General features: G+C 43.9%; 1 protein-coding gene across 3 annotated transcripts in view; it reads left to right on the top strand.

Moving 5' to 3' along the window:
- The first annotated feature begins 10077 nt into the window (after window positions 1-10077).
- The window catches only part of Mamdc2 (MAM domain containing 2), a 145889-nt gene continuing 133315 nt past the window's right edge, over window positions 10078-22651 (top strand). Inside the window, exons 1-2 of one of the 3 annotated variants that reach the window (XR_003952820.1) lie at window positions 10078-10550; window positions 10882-10995. Coding sequence is in view for 2 of the 3 variants with exons in the window: in XM_006527346.3 (XP_006527409.1) it covers window positions 10517-10550; window positions 10882-10995 (148 nt within the window). In the remaining variant the exon portion in view is untranslated. The remainder of the gene's footprint in view (window positions 10551-10881; window positions 10996-22651) is intronic. The other 2 variants (XM_006527346.3, NM_174857.3) reach the window with 2 other exon arrangements.

Raw genomic sequence — 22651 nt, 5'->3', positions numbered from 1 at the left:
GGGACATTAAGAAAGATCTGTTGCTCCCAAATCTGGGGGTACGGGCACTCCTCAACATCCCTTCTCTTGTGGAACCATCACTGTGGTCTCTGCCTTCACCTTCACCTTCACCTTCACCTTCATTCCCTGTGTGTATATTGGTGGCCAAATCTCTCTTTGTGTAAAGACAACATGAATATTGGTTTGAGGTATCTACCCTACTTCATCGCAATTACAGTGACTTCATTTCCAAATAAGGAAATATTGAGATGCTGGGACTCAGGTCTCCACTAGGTGTAACTTGTGGAGAAAGGACTGGAGAGTCTGAGAAGGTGGCATGTCAAAGTTCATGTTCAAGCCTGCCTGGGGTTAGAGGATGGCTTGGAGGGGGTGGACTTTGGTGGTAGCTGATGAGAAGTTCACGTCCCAGTCTTGTGCTTTTAGGCAAGTCATTCAATTCATGGAACTGAGTTTGTACCTCTATTAATTGATCTTATTGCCTGGCCTGCTACCCAGTCCCTAGAAAAGGCAGTGTTTTCACTTTGACCTATTAGCCAGGAGTTTAGATTAAACAAACAAAAAGCAGTCATAATGAAGGATGTTGTCTGGTGACAAGCTGGAATCTGGAGTAAGCTGACAGAGAAAAGATGAGTGGCAAGAGTGGAGCATCTGTTAAGGATCGGTTTCCTTTAAATGTTCCCTTAGTAGAAACTTCTACTTCGAGCATCCAGGTCCTGTGAATGGGGCAGCTTGGACAGTGGACTATATATGTTCTGTAATAAGAGGATATTTGTAAGAACTGACTGGCCTGGGTCTCCTTCCCTGCAATGATTCATGATTCAGACCTGCAGCAGGCACATGTTAGCCCCGGGGGTGAGAGGAAGCTGGAACTGGGCAGTAACCAAGAGACACTGCTGGCCCCAGGGCAGAGCCCACAGACGGCACCTCCTGCTGGAATGCAACAGAGGTCGCTGGCAGGACAAACCAGGAGCTTGGAATTGTTTTCAGCACATTTCCAACCTGACAGTGTGTAATGAGTGGAGGGACTTGGATGCATGTGCCAAGAGACAGACAGACAGACAGACAGACAGACACACACACACAGGCAGAGGGACAGACAGATGGACAGACAGATACACACACACACAAACCAAGACAGAGCTAAACACTACAAATGCAGGCTTTTTTTTTTTTTTTTTTTTTTTTTTTTACTTCTGAGGAAAATTACAGACACTTGTAAAAGTCCGATAAAGTCTTTTAAAGTTACTGGTGGGGCTGTGTGTGACTGGAGAGACAGCCCAGCAATTAAGAGCATGTATTGGTCTTGCAGAAGTCTCAAGTTTAATTTCCAGCACCCATATCAGTCAACTCACACCTGCCTGTAACTCCAGCTTCAGAGGACCTCCTTGGGCACATACATATACACAGTTAAGATACACACAGCCCCACGTATTCATACACGTAGATGAATAATAAAGTATTTTTTTAAAGTTCTGGAAATCATGAAAATGTACACTGGACCAAAGTGAATGCGCCACTCCTTGTCAGTTAGGGTAAAGATTTCCTGTAATTCTAATGTGACATTTTTTTGTGATGCCATTTATTATATTTTATATTTTATTGAAACTAATTTTATGCAGTATATTCTGATCATGGTTTCCCCTCTTCCATCTCCTCCCAGTTCCTTGCCACCTCCCTAACTCATCCAACTTTGTGCCTTCTTTCTCTCTTTTTGGAAAACAAACAGACAAATAAAAACAAATCAGAATTTGAAAGAAAAAAAAAAAACCATGAGAAACACATACACACAGAGATACACATGAACAAAAAACAAACCCCACAAAAACACAAAATTTGAAACAATAATATTCAAGCAAAATACTGTTAAGGAAAGAAAAAAATCTCCAAAAATGCCATTGAGTTCATTTTGGGTTGGCCATCTACTGCTAGGCATGGGTCCTACTCATAAGTGTTGTTTGTTTGCCCAGTGAGGATTCTGTTACTCTCTCTCTCTCTCTCTCTCTCTCTCTCTCTCTCTCTCTCTCTCTGTGTGTGTGTGTGTGTGTGTGTGTGTGTGTGTGTGTTTTGGTTTTTTGAGACAGGGTTTCTCTGTGTAGACCTGGTTATCCTGGAACTCACTCTGTAGACCAGGCTGGCCTAGAACTTAGAAATCCGCCTGCCTCTGCCTCCCAAGTGCTGGGATTATAGGCGTGAGCCACCACTGCCTGGCAAATTTCTTTTTTGCAAGCATTATTGGAGACAGATTCATCATGTGGGATGGAAGCTCGTGTCCACTGTCCCCTCTCAGTGCTGAGATTCCATCTGGCTTGGACCTGTGCACATCTTCTGCATGCTGCCACAGTCTCTGTGAATTCATATGTGTATCAGTCCTGTTGTGTCTAGAAGATACTGTCTCCTTGGTGTCATCTATCCCCTCTGGTTCTTACAATCTTTCTGCCTTCTCTTCTAAAGAGTTCTCTGAACCCTGAAGGGAGGATTTGGTGGAGACATCACAATTTGGACTGAGCATCCCAAAGTCTCTCCCTCTCTGCACATTGTCTAGTTGTGGGTCTGTGTATTAGTTTCCATCTTCTGTAGGAAGAAGCTTCAGATATGTAAGTATAGCAGGATGCCATTAGGAGTCATTTTATTGCCATTCATTAGCAGAACAATAGTATGTGGTCTTCCAGTATGCCCATTTGCCTATCTAGCCTCAGGTTCTTGACCACCCAAGCTGTATTGATCCTAGGTTCCATCTCATGGAGTAGGTCTTAAATCCAATCAGATAATGCTTAGCTACTACCACAGTTTTTTGTGTTACTATTGCACTGCACAGCATACATTAAGGTCACCCTTGTAAATCAAAGGGTTTGTAGCTGGTTAGTGATTACCTCTCTCCTCTGGTAGCATAGCAAGTACCTTCCAAGATCATGAACACTAGTTAGTAGGAGTGCTCTACTTAGGCACTATCTTGACTTCTCTGTGTTTAATAGACGTGTAAGTTCTGTCTTCAGAAATAGGACCTTACCATCAGTTTCTGGAAAGCAATCAATAACCTTGGCAATAGATCAAGTTGTTTGAGGATTTCCATTGGGTCCCTTTGGCCCACAACTTAATTATATTTAACCCATGTCTTTCTTTCTTTCTTTCTTTCTTTCTTTCTTTCTTTCTTTCTTTCCTTTCTTCCTTCCTTCCTTTCTTTCTTCCTTTCTTCCTTTCTTTCTTTCTTTCCTTCCTTCTTTCTTTGTTTCTTTCTTTCTTTCTTTCTTTCTTTCTTTCTTTTTTGTTTGTTAATTTAAGGTTTTGAGGGTTGTTTGTTTGGTTGGTTTTGTTGAGGTAAGATTTCTCTGTGTAGCCCTAACTATCCTGGAACTCACTCTGTAGAGCAGGCTGGCCTCAAACTCAGAGATCCTCCTGCCTCTGCCTCCTGAGTGCTGTGATTCAAGGCATGTGCCACTATGCTTGGCTTATGTAACCTATTTCTGACAGTGGAGGTTTCACTTGGGGCAAAAAATATTAATTGCTTTAATGTATATAGTGTATAAACTGACAACATGACTGCTCTGTGGTATGGTTAAGAGAAAGGTTTTTATTGTATATATGAGGGAGGGAAGAGCTAGAGGTATCTTGAAGAGTCCAGAACATAGAGAAAGTTGTAAACAACATGGCCATCAAACTGGATCCTGAGAGAAATAGGAACAGAAGAGAGAGGGAGAGGGAAAGGGAGAGGGAGAGAGAGAGAATTGTGTGGGATATATAGAGAGAGGGGGGAAGGAGGAGGAAAAGGAGGAGAGGAAGGAGAGGAAGAAGAAAAGGAGAAGAAGAAGAAGAAGAAGAAGAAGAAGAAGAAGAAGAAGAAGAAGAAGAAGAAGAAGAGGAGAAGGAGGAGGAGGAGGAGGAGGAGGAAGAGGAAGAGGAAGAGGAAGAGGAAGAAGAAAGAAGAAAGAAGAAAGAAGGAAACAAAGAAAGGAAAAAAGAGTGTGTGGTCAAAATAACAAGGTTATAAGGAGAAATGAGAAGCCAGGAGAAAGGAATCCCATGAACTGAAGAAGTTTAGGGTAGAGGAGAACATGAGAAGAGCTAGGATACTAACATAGACTCTGAAATGTATAAAAGGTAGTTGCAATACTGAAGGAGTCTGGGGGCAGCATGAAATTTGTTATGCTAATAGGCATCACAGATATTCGTTTGTCTCTTCTTCTAGTGATAATAATGGCTCCTTTGATAGAGAGGAATCAGCTTCACAAGTTCCTTAGGAATGCTGACTTTTGTCTAACCACCAGAATTTGTGGAAATAGAGTTACCTTTGGACCTGACACATAGCAGAAGTGGAACAGGGGAGAAGAAGGAAGAAAAGGAGAGATGAATAGAAACGGAAATGATGAGAGATGAAACTCCAAACACAATGTCTTGACATATATCAAAGGAGACCTAGGAGAGAAAATGTATATCAATATTTTTCAAAAATACTTAACACAAGAGAATGCAATTAATGCATGATGAGCACTGTGTGTCTGACTGCTGTAGTTGTTAGAGTCCTTTCTGCATATCCAGTTACTGGCTAGGTAGGAGGCAACCCAATAGCTTCTTGTCACTTGAAGGAATGTGTTTTTGGGAGAAGTTATAAGACTCTCTTTGCTTCAACTTTCTCTACTATGGAGGGACTGACCATGTATGCTGGCTACATACTCAAGCAGGGTGAGCAGTGTTGTTTCCCAATGAAAAATCCATTCTTTTTTGTTGTAAGTTATTAAACAACATTTGAAAAACCAAGAGCTGTTCATGAAGACCTGAATATTGATCTTCTTTTGAATAATGGCTAGAGAGGGTAGCCTCCAGCTGTCCTCGTTCTTGTCAGCTCACCAGAATGCCTGGAACTCCCAATGCCTCCCTGGTACTGGTTCTCTCCATTTATTTATACTACTTCACTGACCTCTTGTATGGTAGTTTGAAAAAGAATAGCCCCTATAGGTTCATCTATTAGAATGCTTAGTTATCAGAGAATGGCAATACTTGAGAAGGATTAGGAGACATGGCTTCATTGGAATAGGTATGACCTTGTTGGAGGAAGTGTGTCTCTTCCTGCTGCCTGCATATAGAACTCTGAGCTCCATCTCCAGTACCATGTCTCCCTGTGTTCCACCATACTTTCCACTATGATGATAATGGACAAAACTCTGAAACTGTAAGCAAGTCCCACATTAAATACTTTCCCTGATAAGAGTTGCTGTAGTCATGGCCACTTACTTCACAGCAATAGAACACTGACTGAGACTCCTTGCTTATTCTGTATGACTTTGTTCTATCTTACCTCATCAACACAATTCTCTTCAAATTACTTTTTCATTAGCCAGCTCCATATCTCCAAGACAGACACTATGCCTTGTTCGCCTGGATTTCTAGCCCCAAGTGTGATACCTGGTTCATAGTGGATACTCAGGGAACGTTTGCTGAACTTATCTTCCCATGATACTGCACAAGAATGAGAAGAGGTGAGAGTGAAGTGGAATTTTCTGGTTTCTTTGGAAACTCAGTTATGTCATATGATGTTCTGCTGAGGCAGACAGGTAAAAGGATGTTGTGTTGAACCAGACACATGAGAGGGCATATGATGTTTAGAAATACTCTAAATATGACCTCCCAGACAACAGGAGGAGGCTCTGGCATTGGTTCGCTTTGCTTTGCCTTGCTAGTCTTGCTGATGATGTTCTGGCATTAGTTCACCTTACATCACATTTCTGATCTTCGCTTGTCATGACTTCATGGACAGTGACTCACCAAAGAACCTCGTGTGACATTCTTGTTGCTTCCTCAGACTCAGGCTGATTGGTGGAGCCTTGAGGTTTCTTCTGGATCCCACTGCCATTGCTGATTGTGAGTAGTGATTGCTGAGTGGACTGCAGCTGCTGATTCATGTTGGTGTTTTACTAGAGGACTGGATTGCTGACAATGAAGATTGAAATTGCCCCAAAGAACTATTTCTAAACAAGTCCACAAAACCCAATTCCTAGTAACCTTTCTTTTTCCACTACCTCTAGTAAGTGATGGAGATTAAAGCATTTAAGAGACTTTATTAAAGTAGGTTGTGAAAATTTTAAGCCTACAGGAAAGCCAACCACAGAAAGGAATGTGGGTGCTCCAAACAGCTTCTGTGTGGGGCAGCACAGTGCATGTGGTACAAGTGTGAACCCTGGCTTACTTTCTTCTTCCCCAGGGTCAACTCCTTCCTGAGCCTTCTCCAGCTATGGGGAGAAGACAGCAAACAGCTACAGAAACTCCTGCAAGGAACATCAGGGTTTCACTTGGCTCTCTTATGAAACCTGAATTTAGAAACCTCCAGGATGCTAGAAAAAGCACAGAACATGATTAATAACACTAGGGTTAGCCCGGTCCCAGTGAGAGGCCAATACTATGGGTTGACACATAGCAGACACAGAGCACAGGTCATTTCCCCAGCATATGCTGCAGGGAGCTTCTATTAAAAGGAAGTGTGCCTTATAGAGTGCAAAAACCATCAGAGTCTGACTTCTGGGGTCAAATCCTGGTGGCTTATTGGCCAGAAGTGTAAACTTGAATAAGTCAATTGACCACTCTTGGTCTGTTGTGCTTTTTATTTGAAAAATGAATACAATAATAACATCTACTTTACAGAGATGTTGCATGAATTAAATGGGGAAAGCATATGAAGTGTCTGGCACCTCTCTCTCTCTCTCTCTCTCTCTCTCTCTCTCTCTCTCTCTCTCACACACACACACACACACACACACACACACACACACACACACACACACATTGAAACAAATGACTAACCCTTTTGCAGTGTTAGAGCCAGAAGTTCAAAGTCAAGAGATCTGCAAAGCTTGCTCCTCGAGGACTCTGCGATGGGTGGTGTGTATTTTTCACCTCTTCCAGTTTCAAAGTTCCATACATTCCTGGGGCTGCCCAGCCCAGTTCCCTTTCCATCTTTATGTGATCTGCTGTACGTGTCTGACTTCCCTTCTGTCTCTTACAACACTTATTTACCATTGACTCAGGGCCCATCTGTTAATCCAGGGTGACCTCATCTCAACATCCCTAATTTTATTGCTTAAGCATATAGCCTCTCTGTCCAAATAAGGTCACATTCGTGGGCTTAAGGATATATGCATATCTCCTTAGGGAGGATACTGTTACCCTACCTTAGTTCCTAAATCTGTGTGCTCTTATTTTCAGCTGGAGCTTTATATATATTATTGATCTTTTGACTAAGCTAAGTCTTGAGGGATAGATTTCTGGGTCCCTGAACTCTGGGTCTTCCTTCCTAAATGATAAGATATTACTGCAGCTGTGCGGGCTCCCTGTTCAGTGACCAAAGAACAAAGACTGATGTACGGAACACCTAGATTCTCTAGAGTTTTTTTCTGCAACCCTCTGCCTGGCTTCTGCAGTACCTCTTCCTTCCTGTACAAAGGTCTGTGATGGGCACTTACTGACCATAAAATTATATACTGGGAGGAAATTTGACTTCCCCAAGTTTGTGCTAGTGACTAATGATACTGTTTTCCATAGGTAGTGTGGCCTTAAGGTTTTAAATCATGTTTTAATTATTTGGCTATCTTCCCAGGGCTTTTGGCATTTTTTTTTTGAAATTTACTTCCTTACAGCTTGTGACACACGAGATGAATTGACTATTTCAAATATTTTACAAGTACTTGAGCAAAGCAGCACCAGTTTGATAGTAGCTTGTGATTGACAGTGGCTTGTGAAGCTGAAAGCAGTCTTGAAGTTCAAATGGATTCACAGCTGTCTCTGAATGTCTGTATCCATCAGAGGGTGTCATCTCTGAGCAAGAAGCCAAAGTGGAAGGTAAGGTGAAGGAGGCACCTCAGCTGGCTGGGTTAGTCTTGTCTCCTCCACCTGTTGTCACTGGACTTTTTACCTCAGTTTCTCCATCCATTAAACGGGGCTTATTGCACTAGTCAACTTGCTGTTGTTGCAACAAATACCTGAGATGATCAACTTATAAAGAGGAAAGGTTTCTTTAGGCTTACGGCTTAGGAGTTTTCTGCTCAAACCACGGGAGAGGACATGTGCCAATGCAAAGCTGTTGAATTTATGGCCAAGATTTTGGAGAGAGAAAGAAGAACAAGCTGAGGACCCACCACCCCTCTAAGAGCCATGCCAACAACTTGAGGACCTCCCAGAAGGCCACACCTCTTAATTCTCTTCCATATAGCCTGTGGCACCAGGTTGAGAAACAACCTTTTAACATAAGGGACTTTCAGAAGCACTGTGGATCGAAACTGTAGCAACAACATAGCAACTTCTTATGAAGATCAAATGAGATTATTTCTATAAAATATCTGCAATGATGTATATAATAAACGTTCTCTTTTCTCTCCTACCTGAGGGAATGTATATAAACACAGTGAGTAACATTCCCCAAACAAGTTTCTGATCCTTTGAGCCATAACTTACAGAAAATTCATGAAAATATGTCTGAACTTCAAAGACGAATCCCAAACACTTTTTCAAATTATGGAGGTGGTTATTGGATTTTCCACTACTAAAGCAACACTGGAGTGATGACCTAACGGGGCAGCAAGCCATCGGTGGGGAAGAGCATTTTGAACAGTGGAGATGGCTAATGTAACATCCTGTGAGAACACAACTGGACTGTTTGGCAGGACAGAAACAAACCAAGTGTTGAGGGCTGACAACGAGGAGATAAGAGGTTTGGCTAGATGTGACAGGTCCTTGTGAAGAATTTGGATTTCGGTAAATGATATGGGAACTTGTGGCTTCTTGGGAAAAGGCTATTTTTGTATTGAGGGGAAGCCCTTACAACTCTAGTTAGAAGGCAGTGTGGTAGGCAAGGCTTAAGAAGGGAAAAGAGCAGGATGATGAGGCCACTGTGGTATCCCAGGGCAGTAAACATGCCAGCAGCGACCAATCAGGGCCTGAATATGAACATGGAGCAGGTGGGTACCTGGTGTGATGTCAGTCCGGAACAGGCAAGATTTGGCATTGTCTTGGGAAGAGGAGAGCTTTCGGGCCTGACTCTAAATTCTCAAGTTTTTCTGTCATCAGCAATTGGAAAACAACGCTGTTAACTAAGGTGGAAAAGAGGAAGTTTGACATTGTGAACCATTCTCCTTGAGACCTGTTAAGTCCAAGACAACTTGCAAGCATCCACTCGGATAATGGTCAGGTGATAGTGAGACAGAAGCCAGCAGCTACTGTGCTTCCCCAGCATCATCAGTCATCAGCCTCTGATATATGCGGTGATGTCTAAATGTGAGGGACGAGGTAAAGCGCCCAGGGAGTGGTCAGAAAAGGCAGCAAGAGATTAAGGACGAGCTTCAGTCAATCCAGTGTCAAGGGCCAGGGAGAAAGGGCATCCAGGCCCAACAAGACAGCTGCTGTGGAAGGTAGGAAAAACAAGCTTGAGAGGTCAAACTGAAGACAGTGAGCAGAGCTTTGACAGCTGAACAGGAGTGTTTTAGACCAGCGGTCCTCAGAAAGTGGGTCCGGGCCAACCTCAGCTGGAAACTGATTAGAAATGTACAGAATCAGGAGTCCCACCACAGAAATACTGGATGAGGGACTCAAACATGGGCCTCTTTAGGGGATTAAAAATAAGCCTACTCTAGACACAGAAATGCCTGCACAAGCATACAAAGGGGATTAAGAAGCAGAAAAAAACTAATATACTTTTAACTATTTGATATCAGGGAAATGACCCTCTCCCCAACCTTCCATTAGAATGGCTGTTTGCAGAAGAGGACTGCCCCCCCCCCCCATTTCACTGGACCAGGGAACGCTGAACATCAAGCATGCCAGACATTCTTCTGCCCAAAAGGAGTGTGTGTGTGTGTGTGGGGGGGTACTATTCCAGGGTTAGCAACACTGGGTCGAACGCTCTGAGAATTAAAATTTATCCCACGCCCACCATATCCAAAATTTCCTCTAGAAAGCCCTAAGAGAATTCCATTCCTTTCCATTCTAAAGAAAGGTGGTTAAAATTAGGGACACACACACACACACACACACACACACACACACACACGAGAGAGAGAGAGAGAGAGAGAGAGAGAGAGAGAGATAGTTACAAGCTACATGCAGGGAAAGCTGTCCCCTGAAATAAGCTGTTTCCCACCGTGGATGGGCGGGGCAGGAGTCTCTGGTCTCAACCCAGCAGAGGGACTGCCCCTTCTAAGTGTATGCAAGAGGTCTGGTCCCCAGCTTTAAAATTCTGGACGAAGGCACCACTTGCTGACCTCTCCTCTCCCCCAAGTGGTGGCTGGCCCTTCTCAAGTGTGCAGTTGTCTCCTCCCTGTCCAGTCCGGCAGTCGCCCGGGGCCCAACCGGGCTACGAGTGGCCGGACGCTACAGCCTTGCGCAGCGCGCTCTGCTCCTCAGACTCTTCGAATTTGAGCAGCCTGTGGCATCCCCCAGCAGGTCCCCCAGCTCCTTGCCTAGCACCCTCCCTTCCCTAGGAGCAGCGGGCCACAGTGAGCCAGCAGCCCTCGCGGGTCCTCCTGCCTGAAGTTCAACTATGCTACTAGAAGGGGTCCTGCTGGTAGTGCAAGGTAAGAACCAACAGGAGACCCCCCCGGGGAGGGCGTCCTGGAAACTCGCTCCCTCTTGGGCTGTCAGGGTGGGGTTCTGGTGTCCGCTCCGCCATCCAACAGCTCTTCTGGACAATTCTCAGCCACTAAGCTCCCGGCTCTCCCTGGTCAAGCACGGGATGGGGGTGGGTATGGAGTTGCGCAGAGGAGGGTCCCAGGAGTGTTGAGGGAGGTCAGACATCCTTCTCTCTTTCCTTCCCACAAGACTCCCCGAACTTCACCAGGTAGTCCCCAGGGCTAGTGCAATACTACCAGGCAGAAACCCAAACTGAAAGTCCCTTTGTGCCCGCAGCCTTGCAGCTTGCCAATGCCCTAGACCTGCCCGCTGGCTCCTGCGCCTTTGAAGAAGACACGTGTGGCTTTGACTCCGTGTTTGCGTTTCTGCCTTGGATACTAAATGAGGAAGGTAAGGGGACTTCGTAGAAAGATGCTCGAGGTGAACTTTCTTCACGTCTTGTTCCTCCCAACCCCCCGGAAGTAAAGATATCTTGGAGTTACTTCCCTTTGGGAGGAAAAGTGTGTGAGTCATGAAACCTCCTTCCAACTCTCCTGCAGCAAAGAGTGGCCAGGGAAACCACGGGAAAGGGGGCGGAGGGGAACAGCTGTGTACCTGGCTCTGAGCATGCGCTCCTACCCCCAGCACACCCTATTGAAAGGGACAAAGGGGATTCTGCTAATGATTGTTGCCCCTAGCCGTGTGCCCCCTGCAGGCTGATAGCCTTGCTAGTCTCAGTGGCTACTTGCCCGAGCTGAGATTGTCAAACGGACTAGCTCACAGGAAGCTTTGCAGAAATTTTCCACACGGTTGTGAGCGTCCTCTGTGCTAAGCTCTCCCACTTTGGTCCACCCACAGCAGTTTTACCTGTGATTCATCCTTTCCCATTGTATCTAATTCAGCACTGGACAAAAGAGTTAACTCCACCACGGAGTCCCTGAAGCCACTGGGCTAGGGCCAATTGATCAGTCACATTACTCTGCACCGCTGGGGTTCCGGTGACAACGTTTAAGTGAAAAGGAGTCTGTGATGTGTTTTCTTACCCTTCATTGTTACAGTAAAAAAAAAAACAAACATTCCAGTAACAAGCACTGGTGTCCCTCTCCTTTCCTTTCTTCGCTCTTATCACCATCATTTTGAAACGTGTTACTTTGGACCATTTATTTGGACTTAGAGTAGACTCCCTTAGAAGACATGCTGCTGTATAAAGGAAGGCCGCTGAGCATTCTCCCAGCTCAGGCAACCTTGGAGTTCAAGTCATCCAGCCTGGCTCCCTGGAACTGGACGCTTGCTTAGGACGGAGAGCTGTGACCACAGTCCTTCCTGCCCATGTGACTTTGGGAGCCTTGCCTGTGTGAGCTTCCCTGACCCGCACAGGTGGCTGATAATAGCATTCATATGAGAATCTGAGCCTTCAACTAGTCACATGGTTGACTGAGTGGCCAATACTGAACCACAGCTGGGGGCGGGGTGGGGTGGGGGACACAGAAGATACTAAGTCAATAGTCATCTCTTGTCTCCAACACTTGCCAGGTCTTAAGTGTGGTTTATTTAGGTTTATGTGAGAAAGATGTTTAAGGGGTCCCTGTCTTGCTGGTGGTTTCAAGAGAAGAGTTTAAGCTTGTCACCCCCTTCGTTATATTCCCTGTTCTGATTGGGTTTGAAACATTTTGAATGATGACTCTACCTATGCTATGGCAGTGACTTTGAAAGCATTATTCTCAGTTTATAAGGCTTCTCAAATGCCTTCTGGTTTGAGAAGGTCTCAGGATGACCTGGCAGGCATGTTCCAGCAGTTTCCTATCCCTTCTTGAGAGTCTGATTCAGTGGTCTGGACTGGGGCCTGAGAATTTCTCACGTTCCAAGATACTGGGACTGCTGCTGTTTCTACTGATCTGGGAACCACACTTTGAGAATCCTAGACTACCACAGTATAGACACACACACACACACACACACACACACACACACACACACACACACCACCTATACCCATACCTAAGTCATTATGTCACTAGCCCCAAGTAAGACCAGGATCAAAATGAGCCCCTCACCTGAGAGCAAACATTGCCCTAAGTTCACTTGTCTCAAGCTGCTGTGGGCCTAGGAAAAGAGAAATCTCTCTCTCCCTCTCTCCCTCTCCCTCTCTCTCTCTCTCTCTCTCTCTCTCTCTCTCACACACACACACACACACACACACACACACACACACACACACACAAACACACAGCCAGGACTCTGAGTCCTTGCATGTTCACTATGGCCTCCTGTCAGATCAAACTTGCTTCCCATCCAAAATCCTGGGCGAGCATGCTGCTGCCTGCTGAGTGCTAGGGCCTCCCAGACTGGCAGGAAGTGCTGCACAGCACTGGCATCTCTACACCAGTGTGACCGTTAAACAGCCCCCTCCAGGGAAAACAGGAAGACGCTTATAGGAAAAGGTGATTAGAGTTTAATCACATAATAAATGCACTGTGGCTCTCTCCCTTTCTTTCATGTAGCCAGTGCTTTCTGGCTGGAGGCTAGGACCTCTGGCTTGGCTAGGGGACATTAATTCATCCTGTCCTGAGGACTCCAGGGCAGAGCAGACAAGTTGAGCTTCTATTCTACAGATCCAAGTCTCAACGGCTGAAATTTGGACACAACTGCCCTTTGCACACTCCGAGGCTGCAAGGCAGATGTGTGCCAGCTGCTGTACTTGCTGGTGACACAGTGATCACTGAGAATTCCCCTTACTCTAGATTGGGAAATTAAAATGATAAAATTGCCCCGGGTTAAAATTTGGGAAGCTATTTGAAAACCTGCGCTTTATTGCAGAAACCCTTTGAAACAGAGTCCAGACACTTCTGTGGGCTGCATTCACCACAAAAGCTGTGAATGTCACAGACTTTTACCCACAAGTCCTTGCAACACAAATAGAACTTCCTATATGTCCTTGGTCAGTAGGTTAACCTACAGTGGAGTGAGCAATGTCAATGCCCAGTGAAGAGTGAATTCCAGAAATCAATTTGTAAATTAGGATCTCCTAAAGGAGGGTCTGGGAATAATTAACAAAAACTCTAAGCCACAGGATCACTCCCCTGCTGTGGGAAACTATGTGAGGCCCATTTCTTCATTTATCTGAGTACTAGGTTTCTACACATTTTTAGACCACCTAGTTCATAGTCATTGTGTTTCTCTCTCTGTGTGTGTAGACACACACACACAGACACACACAAATGCATATATATGTATATATAAATTTTCCTACTTATCGAAGTAGGTGACATTATGTCAAACTCAAACTGGAACTTGCTCCGAAATCTTAGGTTTGAATTCGGTATTACCAAATAAGAGACACATTTTTATACTATAAAAACTTCTGCATTCATTTATCTTTAACAGAATCACCTTTTATTCATTCATCATTCACAGACTACCGGATCCCTTTTGAGCAACAATCCTCAGAAAAGAATTGAGATTGCCCCTTCCACTTTCCCCCTGACAGCTGTCAGAGCAGAAGGAGTTGGGCCGAGGGTCCTTAGAGACCAGACAGTTGGCCTCATCAAAATTCATATTAGTAACTGAGTGGGCTTTGCTCTCAGTTTTGGTTTGGTATCTTAACCTTCCATCTAAAAAGCCACTATCTGAACTCTGGGAGGAAGAACAAACTAAACTTAGGTACTGTTCTCCTACTTAGGAGAAGAAGGTACATGTGAGGATTATTCTGTTAAAGGTAAAGAAGAAACTCATTTATGAGGAAGAGCTACTTTGTGCGTCTTTGATAGTGTTCAAGGAGATAGAAGTTTCCCAATACAAGAAACAGATGTGTGCCTTTTGTTCCCCAGCATGCACTACAATATGGAAGCTGGGAAAGAATAACCATTGGCAGGGTGGGGACATGGTAAGGGTGTACTATTATCTCATTGCAATGATATGCATACATCGCTTTCTAGCACCCCTTTTCAAAACCAAAACTCTGTCCTTATCTCTTTAGGATATGCCCCATTGGCCATCTGAGTTTCAGTTCATAATAATCATGTGCCAATTATTATTAATAGTGATAAATCCTGCCTGATTCTTCTTGGGTCACGAAGTCTGGCAAGGATCGTTATGGATGAGAAAGTCACTCTCTCCTTTACTATGCCAACCTTGGAAGGCCACTGGAACCTCTGACCCAGACATCACCAGCTTGTTAAGGAAGCTCTTGTCCCCACTGGTCCTGGGTTACCTCTGCTCACTGTTTTGTGGAGCTTTCCCAGAAGAAGCTCCACTCACCCACAATCCTGCTGGATAGAGGCTGAAACCCAGAACAAGTCTAGAATGTTCCTTAGGTGCCTCTCAAAGAGATACTGGCTAAGTTGTTCCTGCTGCATCAGCTGCAGCTCTTTGAAGTTACCCTGATGTACCTGCTGCCTGTCTAAGTGTGACTGTGGGCTCTGGGCCTGAGCAGCTTGGGCCCTGCTCAGTCTCTGCATACAACGTAAGAGCTGGACCTCAGAGGTCCAATGTAGGCTATCTGCTTTTCACATTGTAGCACTGACACTCATAGTTGGGTACAAGTTCCCTGGGAACCTGGGGCGGGAACCTGTCTCGCCTACTCAATACCATTTTTCTCTACATAGCTGGTAAACTGCCTCTATTTGTTGAGCCCTGACTTCCAGGCCTCACACTGTTAGTAACACTTCATCAGAGATCCAGTTGTATATTTAGCATGTGGAAATTCACAGATTCCCAAAGGTAGTATTTGAGGCCTCTCAGACCCACAGAGAACTAGATTTGATGCCATGTCTATATGTATGTATGTATGTATATATGTGTGTGTGTGTGTGTGTATGTATATGTGTATAGGTATAAGGTATAGGTATAGATAGATAAAGATATATTCTCTCCAGTTTGTAAGACCTGCGTGCCATCTTCAGTAGAGGAAAGATCTTGGCTCATAGTTGGAACTCAATACATAGCTGAATGGATAAATTGAGTACCTGACCATGAAAATGGCATTGTGCCTTTTTTCATGTACTACTGTTTTTCCTTCACCTTCAAAGTCAGTTCCTTATCATAAGAAACAGCTTGAACAGGTTGTTAGGAGTCTAGATGGTCAGCTTGTATTAGAACTAGGCACTGTTCCTTCAAGTGCCTGGTTCTTAGTTAGAGCCTCTATGGCTGCCATGACCAAACTTCATAACCAAGAGGAACTTGGGGGAAGAAATGGTTTATTTGGCTTACACTTCCTGACCATAGTTCATTACTAGAGGAAGTCAGGGCAGGAACTCAAGCAAGACAGGGATCTGGAGGCAAGAACTGAGACAGAGGTCATGGAGGGATGTTGCTTACTGGCTTGCTCCTCATAGCTTAGTCAGCCTGTTTCCTTACAGAACCTAGAACCATCATCCTGGGGATAGAACCACCCACAATGGACTGGGCTCTCCCACATCAATCACTAATTAAGAAAATGTCCTACAGGCTTGTCTGTAGCCTGGCCTTATGAAGACATTTTCTTAATGGAGACTCCCTTCCTCTCAGATGATTTTTAGTGTGTGTTCAAGTAGACATAAAACCATTCTGCACACAAGTCGTGGCTTTTTTTTTTCTTCTATAAGCCTCATAAGAGCTACGAAGGACCTAGAGAGATGGTTCAGTGGCTGAGAACACTGGATAATTTTCCAGTCTCTGGGTTCAATTCCCAGCTCCCACATGGCAGTTCACAACCATTTGTAACTGCAATTCCAGGAGATCCGATGCCCTCTTCTGCCCTCTACGGGCACCGCACACATGTGATGCACAGACATACATGCATGCAAAATACCCACACATAAAATAAAATGAAAAAAAATAAAGTAGGAGTAGTAAAAATACCTGCCTTGTAAGATTTTTGTGAAGATTATTCACACTGACGCACTAACACATAGGGACAACTGAATGATACACATAACCTAATCCTCACACTAAATACCATATTTTATCTTAGCAAGATTATACACATTATAGATAAACATTCTTTCTTCTGGCTTAGCCTTCTGATACAGCTGCTGGGTATGGGGGATGTGAAGGACACTGTAACTGTGTTTTGCTTTTAGCTTTGTCATTTGCTTTTTGTTACAGCCAGAGGGTTAACTTTCTTATCATTTCTTCTATGTTAACCTTCAAGAGCTTCATCTATCATTCGTGTGCCTGGAAGATACATACATGTGTGTAATGAAATGGGGTGATGTCTTACACTTAGCCTGTAGTCTCATTCAGCAGCTCACAGGGTTTTTTCATTACATCATTTTCTCTCCATCCTTCTTTCTCCCCCAACTCCAGCCTGTTCTCCGTGTATCTGTCTCACAGAGCTGGGGCCTCAGCCTCAACTGCTTCCTGTAACTGGTGGTGCGGATACCTCCTTGAGACTCCCAGCTCTGCTGATGCTCACCCCTTAGCTCCAGGCAGGCCACCAACCTTGGCCTTTTGAGATGTCCTGATCTTGGGATTTAGCTTTGATAGCATCTGCATGGCTGGCTTATGGGATAGACGCTGTCAGTATGGCCAACCTCTCTCCAGGCCAATGTCCTGGCTGAGTTCTTCCCCTTAGATTAGAATGTTGACTAGGGAGCTCTTCTCTGGATCCAAGACCTTTCCCCCAGAAATGTCTTGGGATGTTTAGGATATTTTCCTTCTCCTAATTACAGAAGTCAGCCAAGGTCACAGGATGCTGTCATGGGATTTTCAGGTCACAGGATGCTGTCATGGGACTTTATGCCTGGTTTGCCATCCTCAACTTTATTAACCTACAGTGACTGTGTTTTGTCACTGTGCGTTACAAAATTTAACGATACAATATTTAACAAAAGTTCTGACTCTTTCTGGGTGTGATGGTTTATCTTATCACTCAGGAGCTTGGAGATCAAGAGTTTAAGATTTGCCTGGGCTGTAGCACTAGTTCCAAGAATGAAGTTTTATCTCAACCAAGGCAGAAGGAGGTGGGGGAAGAGGGAAGTAAGGGAGGAGGGAGGGAGAGGGAGTCTTGGGTTTTTTAAAGATTTATTTGTTTTAACTTTATATGCATGAGTGTTTTGTCTGCATGTATCTCTGTGCATCATGAGGATGCAGATCCCATGGCCAGAAGAGGGTGTCAGATCCTCTGGCACTGGAGTAGCAGATGGTTGTGAGCTGCCATGTGGGCGCTGAGACTCAAACCCAGGTAATCTGAAGCGCAGCCAGTATCCCTAACCACTGAGCCACCTCTCAAGCTCCAAAGTCCTAATTCTTGAGTCTTTATTCTTAAAATATCAGTATTTCTTTTACTAGGTTACCACCCAAGGTCTGCTTCTATTTCTACCTTGTGTAGCAAACTTGATGATCAAGAGTTTGAGTGAGATTCAGCTATGCTAATAGAGGTTTGGGCATTTCAATAAGTAGAAACAGCTGGTAATGAATCCGTCTTGATTCAAGATGAATGACCCTGATTTTCACACCTGTCAACTTTCAAATACTCTTCCTTAATTTTTTTTCATATGCTTTCCCAAAATAAATCAAGTATATCACAAAAGTGTATTTATTCCAGTCAGGAGACTTGGTGTGTTTGGCTGTCTGTCTATCATCTAGCAGAAGTAGTACTGTTGCATACTGAAGAACACGTTGCTAGTAGTGTATGAAGAAGTTATTTGAGAGCAAGAAACTTTAGTGTGTCTGAAATTCCTGTCCTGGATGCCTCATTCCCTGACTGGTTCACCTAGACATTCACTCTCAACGCTGGTTGGACAGCCCCTGAACATTTCCTTTCAAGTAGTCACATCTGGATCCTACTCTCGAGGAGTCTGATTTATTTGGCCAGAAACAAGACCAGGCTTCACATGGTTCAATAAGCTGCCTGGCTGGATCACAGACAGAGTGACAGAATCGTGTGCATCTGTGGTTTAGAATGGAACATGAGAATGACTGCCATCCCACAGTCCCTGCAGGTACCGTAAACAGGAGACCCCATCTCTTTAGAAAACCATTGACAGCTCCCTAAGCTGCCTAGCTCGGCACTCACAGTCCCTCATGATCTGCTTCAAATGATAGTTCTATCCTTTCCTTCCTACTGATCCCTAATATACTGTTAACCCATCCTTATTCTCTTTGTCTATGTCTCTCTCCTATTCTCTGCACCTAACTTTCTCTCCTCTTTTCCTACGTCCGCCTACCTTAAATGCTGCTGTAGCTTGATGATGGCTTAATTACTTAATTATGCCAACTGAAGGGTCTATGTGTTAAAGGCTTGGCCCCTAGTATATAGAACTGGGGGAGTGCTACAGAATATGGGAAGTTCTTAGATGCTGGGGACATGTCCTAGGAAAGGACTCTAGGACCCTACCTGTCCTTTCTCTTACTGTGTCAGTTTCAGATATGACTGTTTTGCTACTGTGTCCTATCAACACGGTTTATTTCCATCAAGAGGTCACATGACTAAAGCTACCTGATCTTGGTCTTGAACCTTCAGAAACTGCAAAACTAAATGATTCTCTTTTTTTTAAATAGGTAAAACTAGTTGCCTCTGGCATTTTATTGTAGTACCATAAAGGTGACTGATACAGACGCTATAGATGCTTTAGATCCCAGTTACTCATAAAACATTCCACAAGCCTCCCAGACGAATGGGACATTTCCCTTCCCTCTGTTTACACAGAGCTCTCCACTGTATGTCCTGTAAATTCTTATTAGTGTCTCCTATTGGAGCCTCCGCCCCTTCACCTCATCAGAGGCCTGATGAGGAGTATTTGGCATCAGCAAACACCCTGAACCTAATCAATCCCTAATGTCCTTCTGAAAGTAGAAAGAAAAATAAAAGCCTTCACTAGTTTTCCTTGTAGTGAAAGAGGTTTTGGTTGTGTTTAGTAGCCTTTCCTACTGGATGACTTTAGAGGCTCACATTGTAATTTACAGATGTAACGGTGTAATAGCATCCAGCTTAACTCACCGATGCCTGTCTGTGGTGCATCAGTGGACAAATAGCTCTTGGGTTATTCTCCATCAATGCTGCCTAAATGCCTTGACCCTCTACCAACATAAATAACCACAGTGAGGGCTTGAGAGCACTCCTGCTGGCTCTGGGAAGTAGCTTTTGGCCAAAGAGGATTAGCTGTTGAAAATGGCATTTCTAAGGACTTCAAGTATGAGGTGTCAGTAGTGCTCATTTTTATAGGGGTAAGTAGAGATGGATACTCGTCTATCTATGAAGGGAATCCATATGAAGGAAGGTGACAACTGGGAAAACCAGAAAATGAGGACAGCAGTCAGTAAGATCTGCTGGGATGTCTGATTCTCCTGCTTCATGAGAAAGTGAAGTGTGTTTGGGGGACTCTGAGACTAAGAATGAGATAATGAAATAACCAAGCGGTGTAATGACAGAAGTCCAAAGTACTGTGAACGGATCCTAGTCTATAGGAAAGGGCTGTTAAAGAATATTTATCCTATCAGCAAGCTTTTTAATGCTTGCTAGGGAGCTATGTTGGTAGGTGGGGGACACATTGCATAGGGTACAAGTGTATAGAGTTTGTAGACATAGGTTCTGTCCTTGGTGGCAGTCAAAGACTAACAGGATTAGAGAAGTATCTATAATTCATGGGAGAGAATAAAAAGAACTGTGTATAGTCACAGATCATAATTGCAAATGACAAAAGTGGTCATTTAAGTAAGACAGAAGGGAACTTGTTTGAAGGGAATCTGTTAGCTCCCGACATCAATATGCTTTTTAGAGGGGTTTGAATGGGAATAAAGAGATGCAAGATATTTCTAGAGCTATTTCTATGACCTTCCCATTAGATATTGGTTACTCCACACCTGGACCTGTGTTTTCAGTAGCTATGAGGCTACTCTGGGTAGGAGGAGTACACTACCTGAGGACTGTTCAGTGATCTGAGAGGTGATACAAGGAAGATTGGAGCTGGGGAGTTGTGTATGAGGGGGAGAAATGAGTACTATACTACAAAGGGGAGTCACATAGCCTGCTAAATGTCCTTGGATCCAGTAATGAGTCAAGGAAGGTGGCTGTCAGATGTCTAGTCTGGGAAGGTGCCACTAAGATTTGAAACAAATTCAAGAAGAATATCATATCTAAGATAGGAAAGGACATTATATCTCCTAGGCTGCTTGGGAGAGATCCAAGTGCGGGTCTCTGGTAGGTGTTTGATGTAAATATCTAAAGTCTGCTCTGCTTTTGCCTGCTGAGAGGGTCTCTCATCTCTTCCCTATCAAGTGGCCTAACCTTTGAGTATGTATCAGGATAGTGAGGAGCAAGGCAAAAATCATAGGTTATGATTGCTGAAGAAGATTAATAAGGAACTTAACAGTTTTCCCTGAGACCTTTTCATACTGTTCTTTCCACACTGTTCAGTTGGAGATAATATGTTTCATTGGCAAACCACAATTATAAGACCTAGTGACAGCCCATATCAAGGTGGTGTGGCTTTGGGTTTTTTGTTTTTTTTGTTTTTTGTTTTTGTTTTTGTTTTGTTTTGTTTTGGTAATTCATTTTTCTACAGACTACCTCTCCAAACCACCTAAGGTTTCATGTACAAGAATTTATTATCCAAATATTAACAGTAATAGCAGCATTTGTCTTGATATTCTCAGATCATAGTGTCTCCTGCTTTGACACGACTAAAGTTCTTTTACCCATTTGTTCACTGCTGTGTGAACCAACCCCAGATGATCCCTGGTGCCAGAAATTGCACAGATCTAAAACAAGGACAGAGATAAGTACAACAGAATATCTCGGGACTGGGCTCAGCAGTGTGCCACGGGATGCTCCCTGAAGGTCGGCAGCACTGCACTATTGCTGGAATGAGCCTTAAATTACTGTTCTTTTTTTTTTTTAAACCAGGCCACCCCCCCTCTCAGACCTCCTCTATTTTAATTTTATTTTTGTTTACCTCCTTCAATGCATCCTCATGCTCGTCTGAGAAAATGTAAGTTCTTTGAATAATAACTGCTTTTTTTCTTTTTGATTGATTTGTTTATTTTGTGTACATGAGTACGCTGTTGCTCCCTTCAGCCACATCAGAAGAGCACATTGGATCCCATTATAGATTGTTGTGAGCCACCATGTAGTTGCTGGGCCTCTGAAACTCAGGGCTTCTGAAAGAGCAGTCATTGCTCTTAACCACTGAAACATCTCTCCAACCCCCTAATAACTTCTTTTAGGAACTATAAAGTAGTTACCAGAGAATGGATTGGCCCAAGATTTACTTCTTTTTTTTTTTTTAAGCTAAAGCATGAGTGTTATGTGGCCAATGTCTTCACTCTAACTTATGATGCTAAACTCACCCTAGTTGTTCTAACCTGATGAAGAAGCCATCAGAGTTAGGGGGGGAGATGGATGCTCAGCTGTCACATCAAAGGAAGCAACATCATTCTAGCAGTTTAAGCCGGCCACTGTTTAGACTTGAGGTTACACGCTGTACTTTATGCTCATAACAAATGTGGCTGGAGAACTAGTATTGAAATTATAGTATCAGTGGACATAAAAAATGATGTATTTGATGCATGTCAATAAGGGAATGACCTACCGTTATCTCCAGAAAATAGAAATGGGAAGCTAAACACCTTTTGTATTCCAAAACGGGGTCTCAAAACATTTTGTATTTAAATTATTGGGAGGCTTGTAGATAATACTTAATCTATCTCCCAATATTGTTAAATATTGCACTGAAGACCGATGCAAGGTGTCCATGGATAAGTGGTCAATTAATAGCTCTCCTAGCAACTGATTTATTTTTTTGTCAGTAAAAGTTTCAAGAACCAATGAGGGAAAAAAGAGTCTGGAAATCGTTTGCATCTTAGACAGACAGTGGCTGCAGAGTCTCCAAGCAGACAAAGAGCCAAAAAATCGATCCCAGATGATGGAGACGCTTTAGGTGATAACAGCAGGAGGCCAAGAATGGAGCTTTATGCTCAGTGTATAGGAAGGAGATAAAGGCGTGAGAGAAGCAGAAGGAATGAGGAGTGCATGCAGGGAACTGGGAAAGAGAAAGGTGCAGCAGCCAACGGGGTGGGGCCTGCCAATGAGAACAGCCAATGGGGTGGGACCTGCCAATGAGAGCAGCCAATGGGGTGGGACCTGCCA

The sequence above is a fragment of the Mus musculus genome, chromosome 19, assembly GCF_000001635.26.
Source record: "Mus musculus strain C57BL/6J chromosome 19, GRCm38.p6 C57BL/6J".
Taxonomy (NCBI): domain Eukaryota; kingdom Metazoa; phylum Chordata; class Mammalia; order Rodentia; family Muridae; genus Mus; species Mus musculus.
The sequence above is the reverse complement of the archived record's forward strand: the minus strand, read 5'-3'. Positions and strand labels throughout refer to the sequence as shown.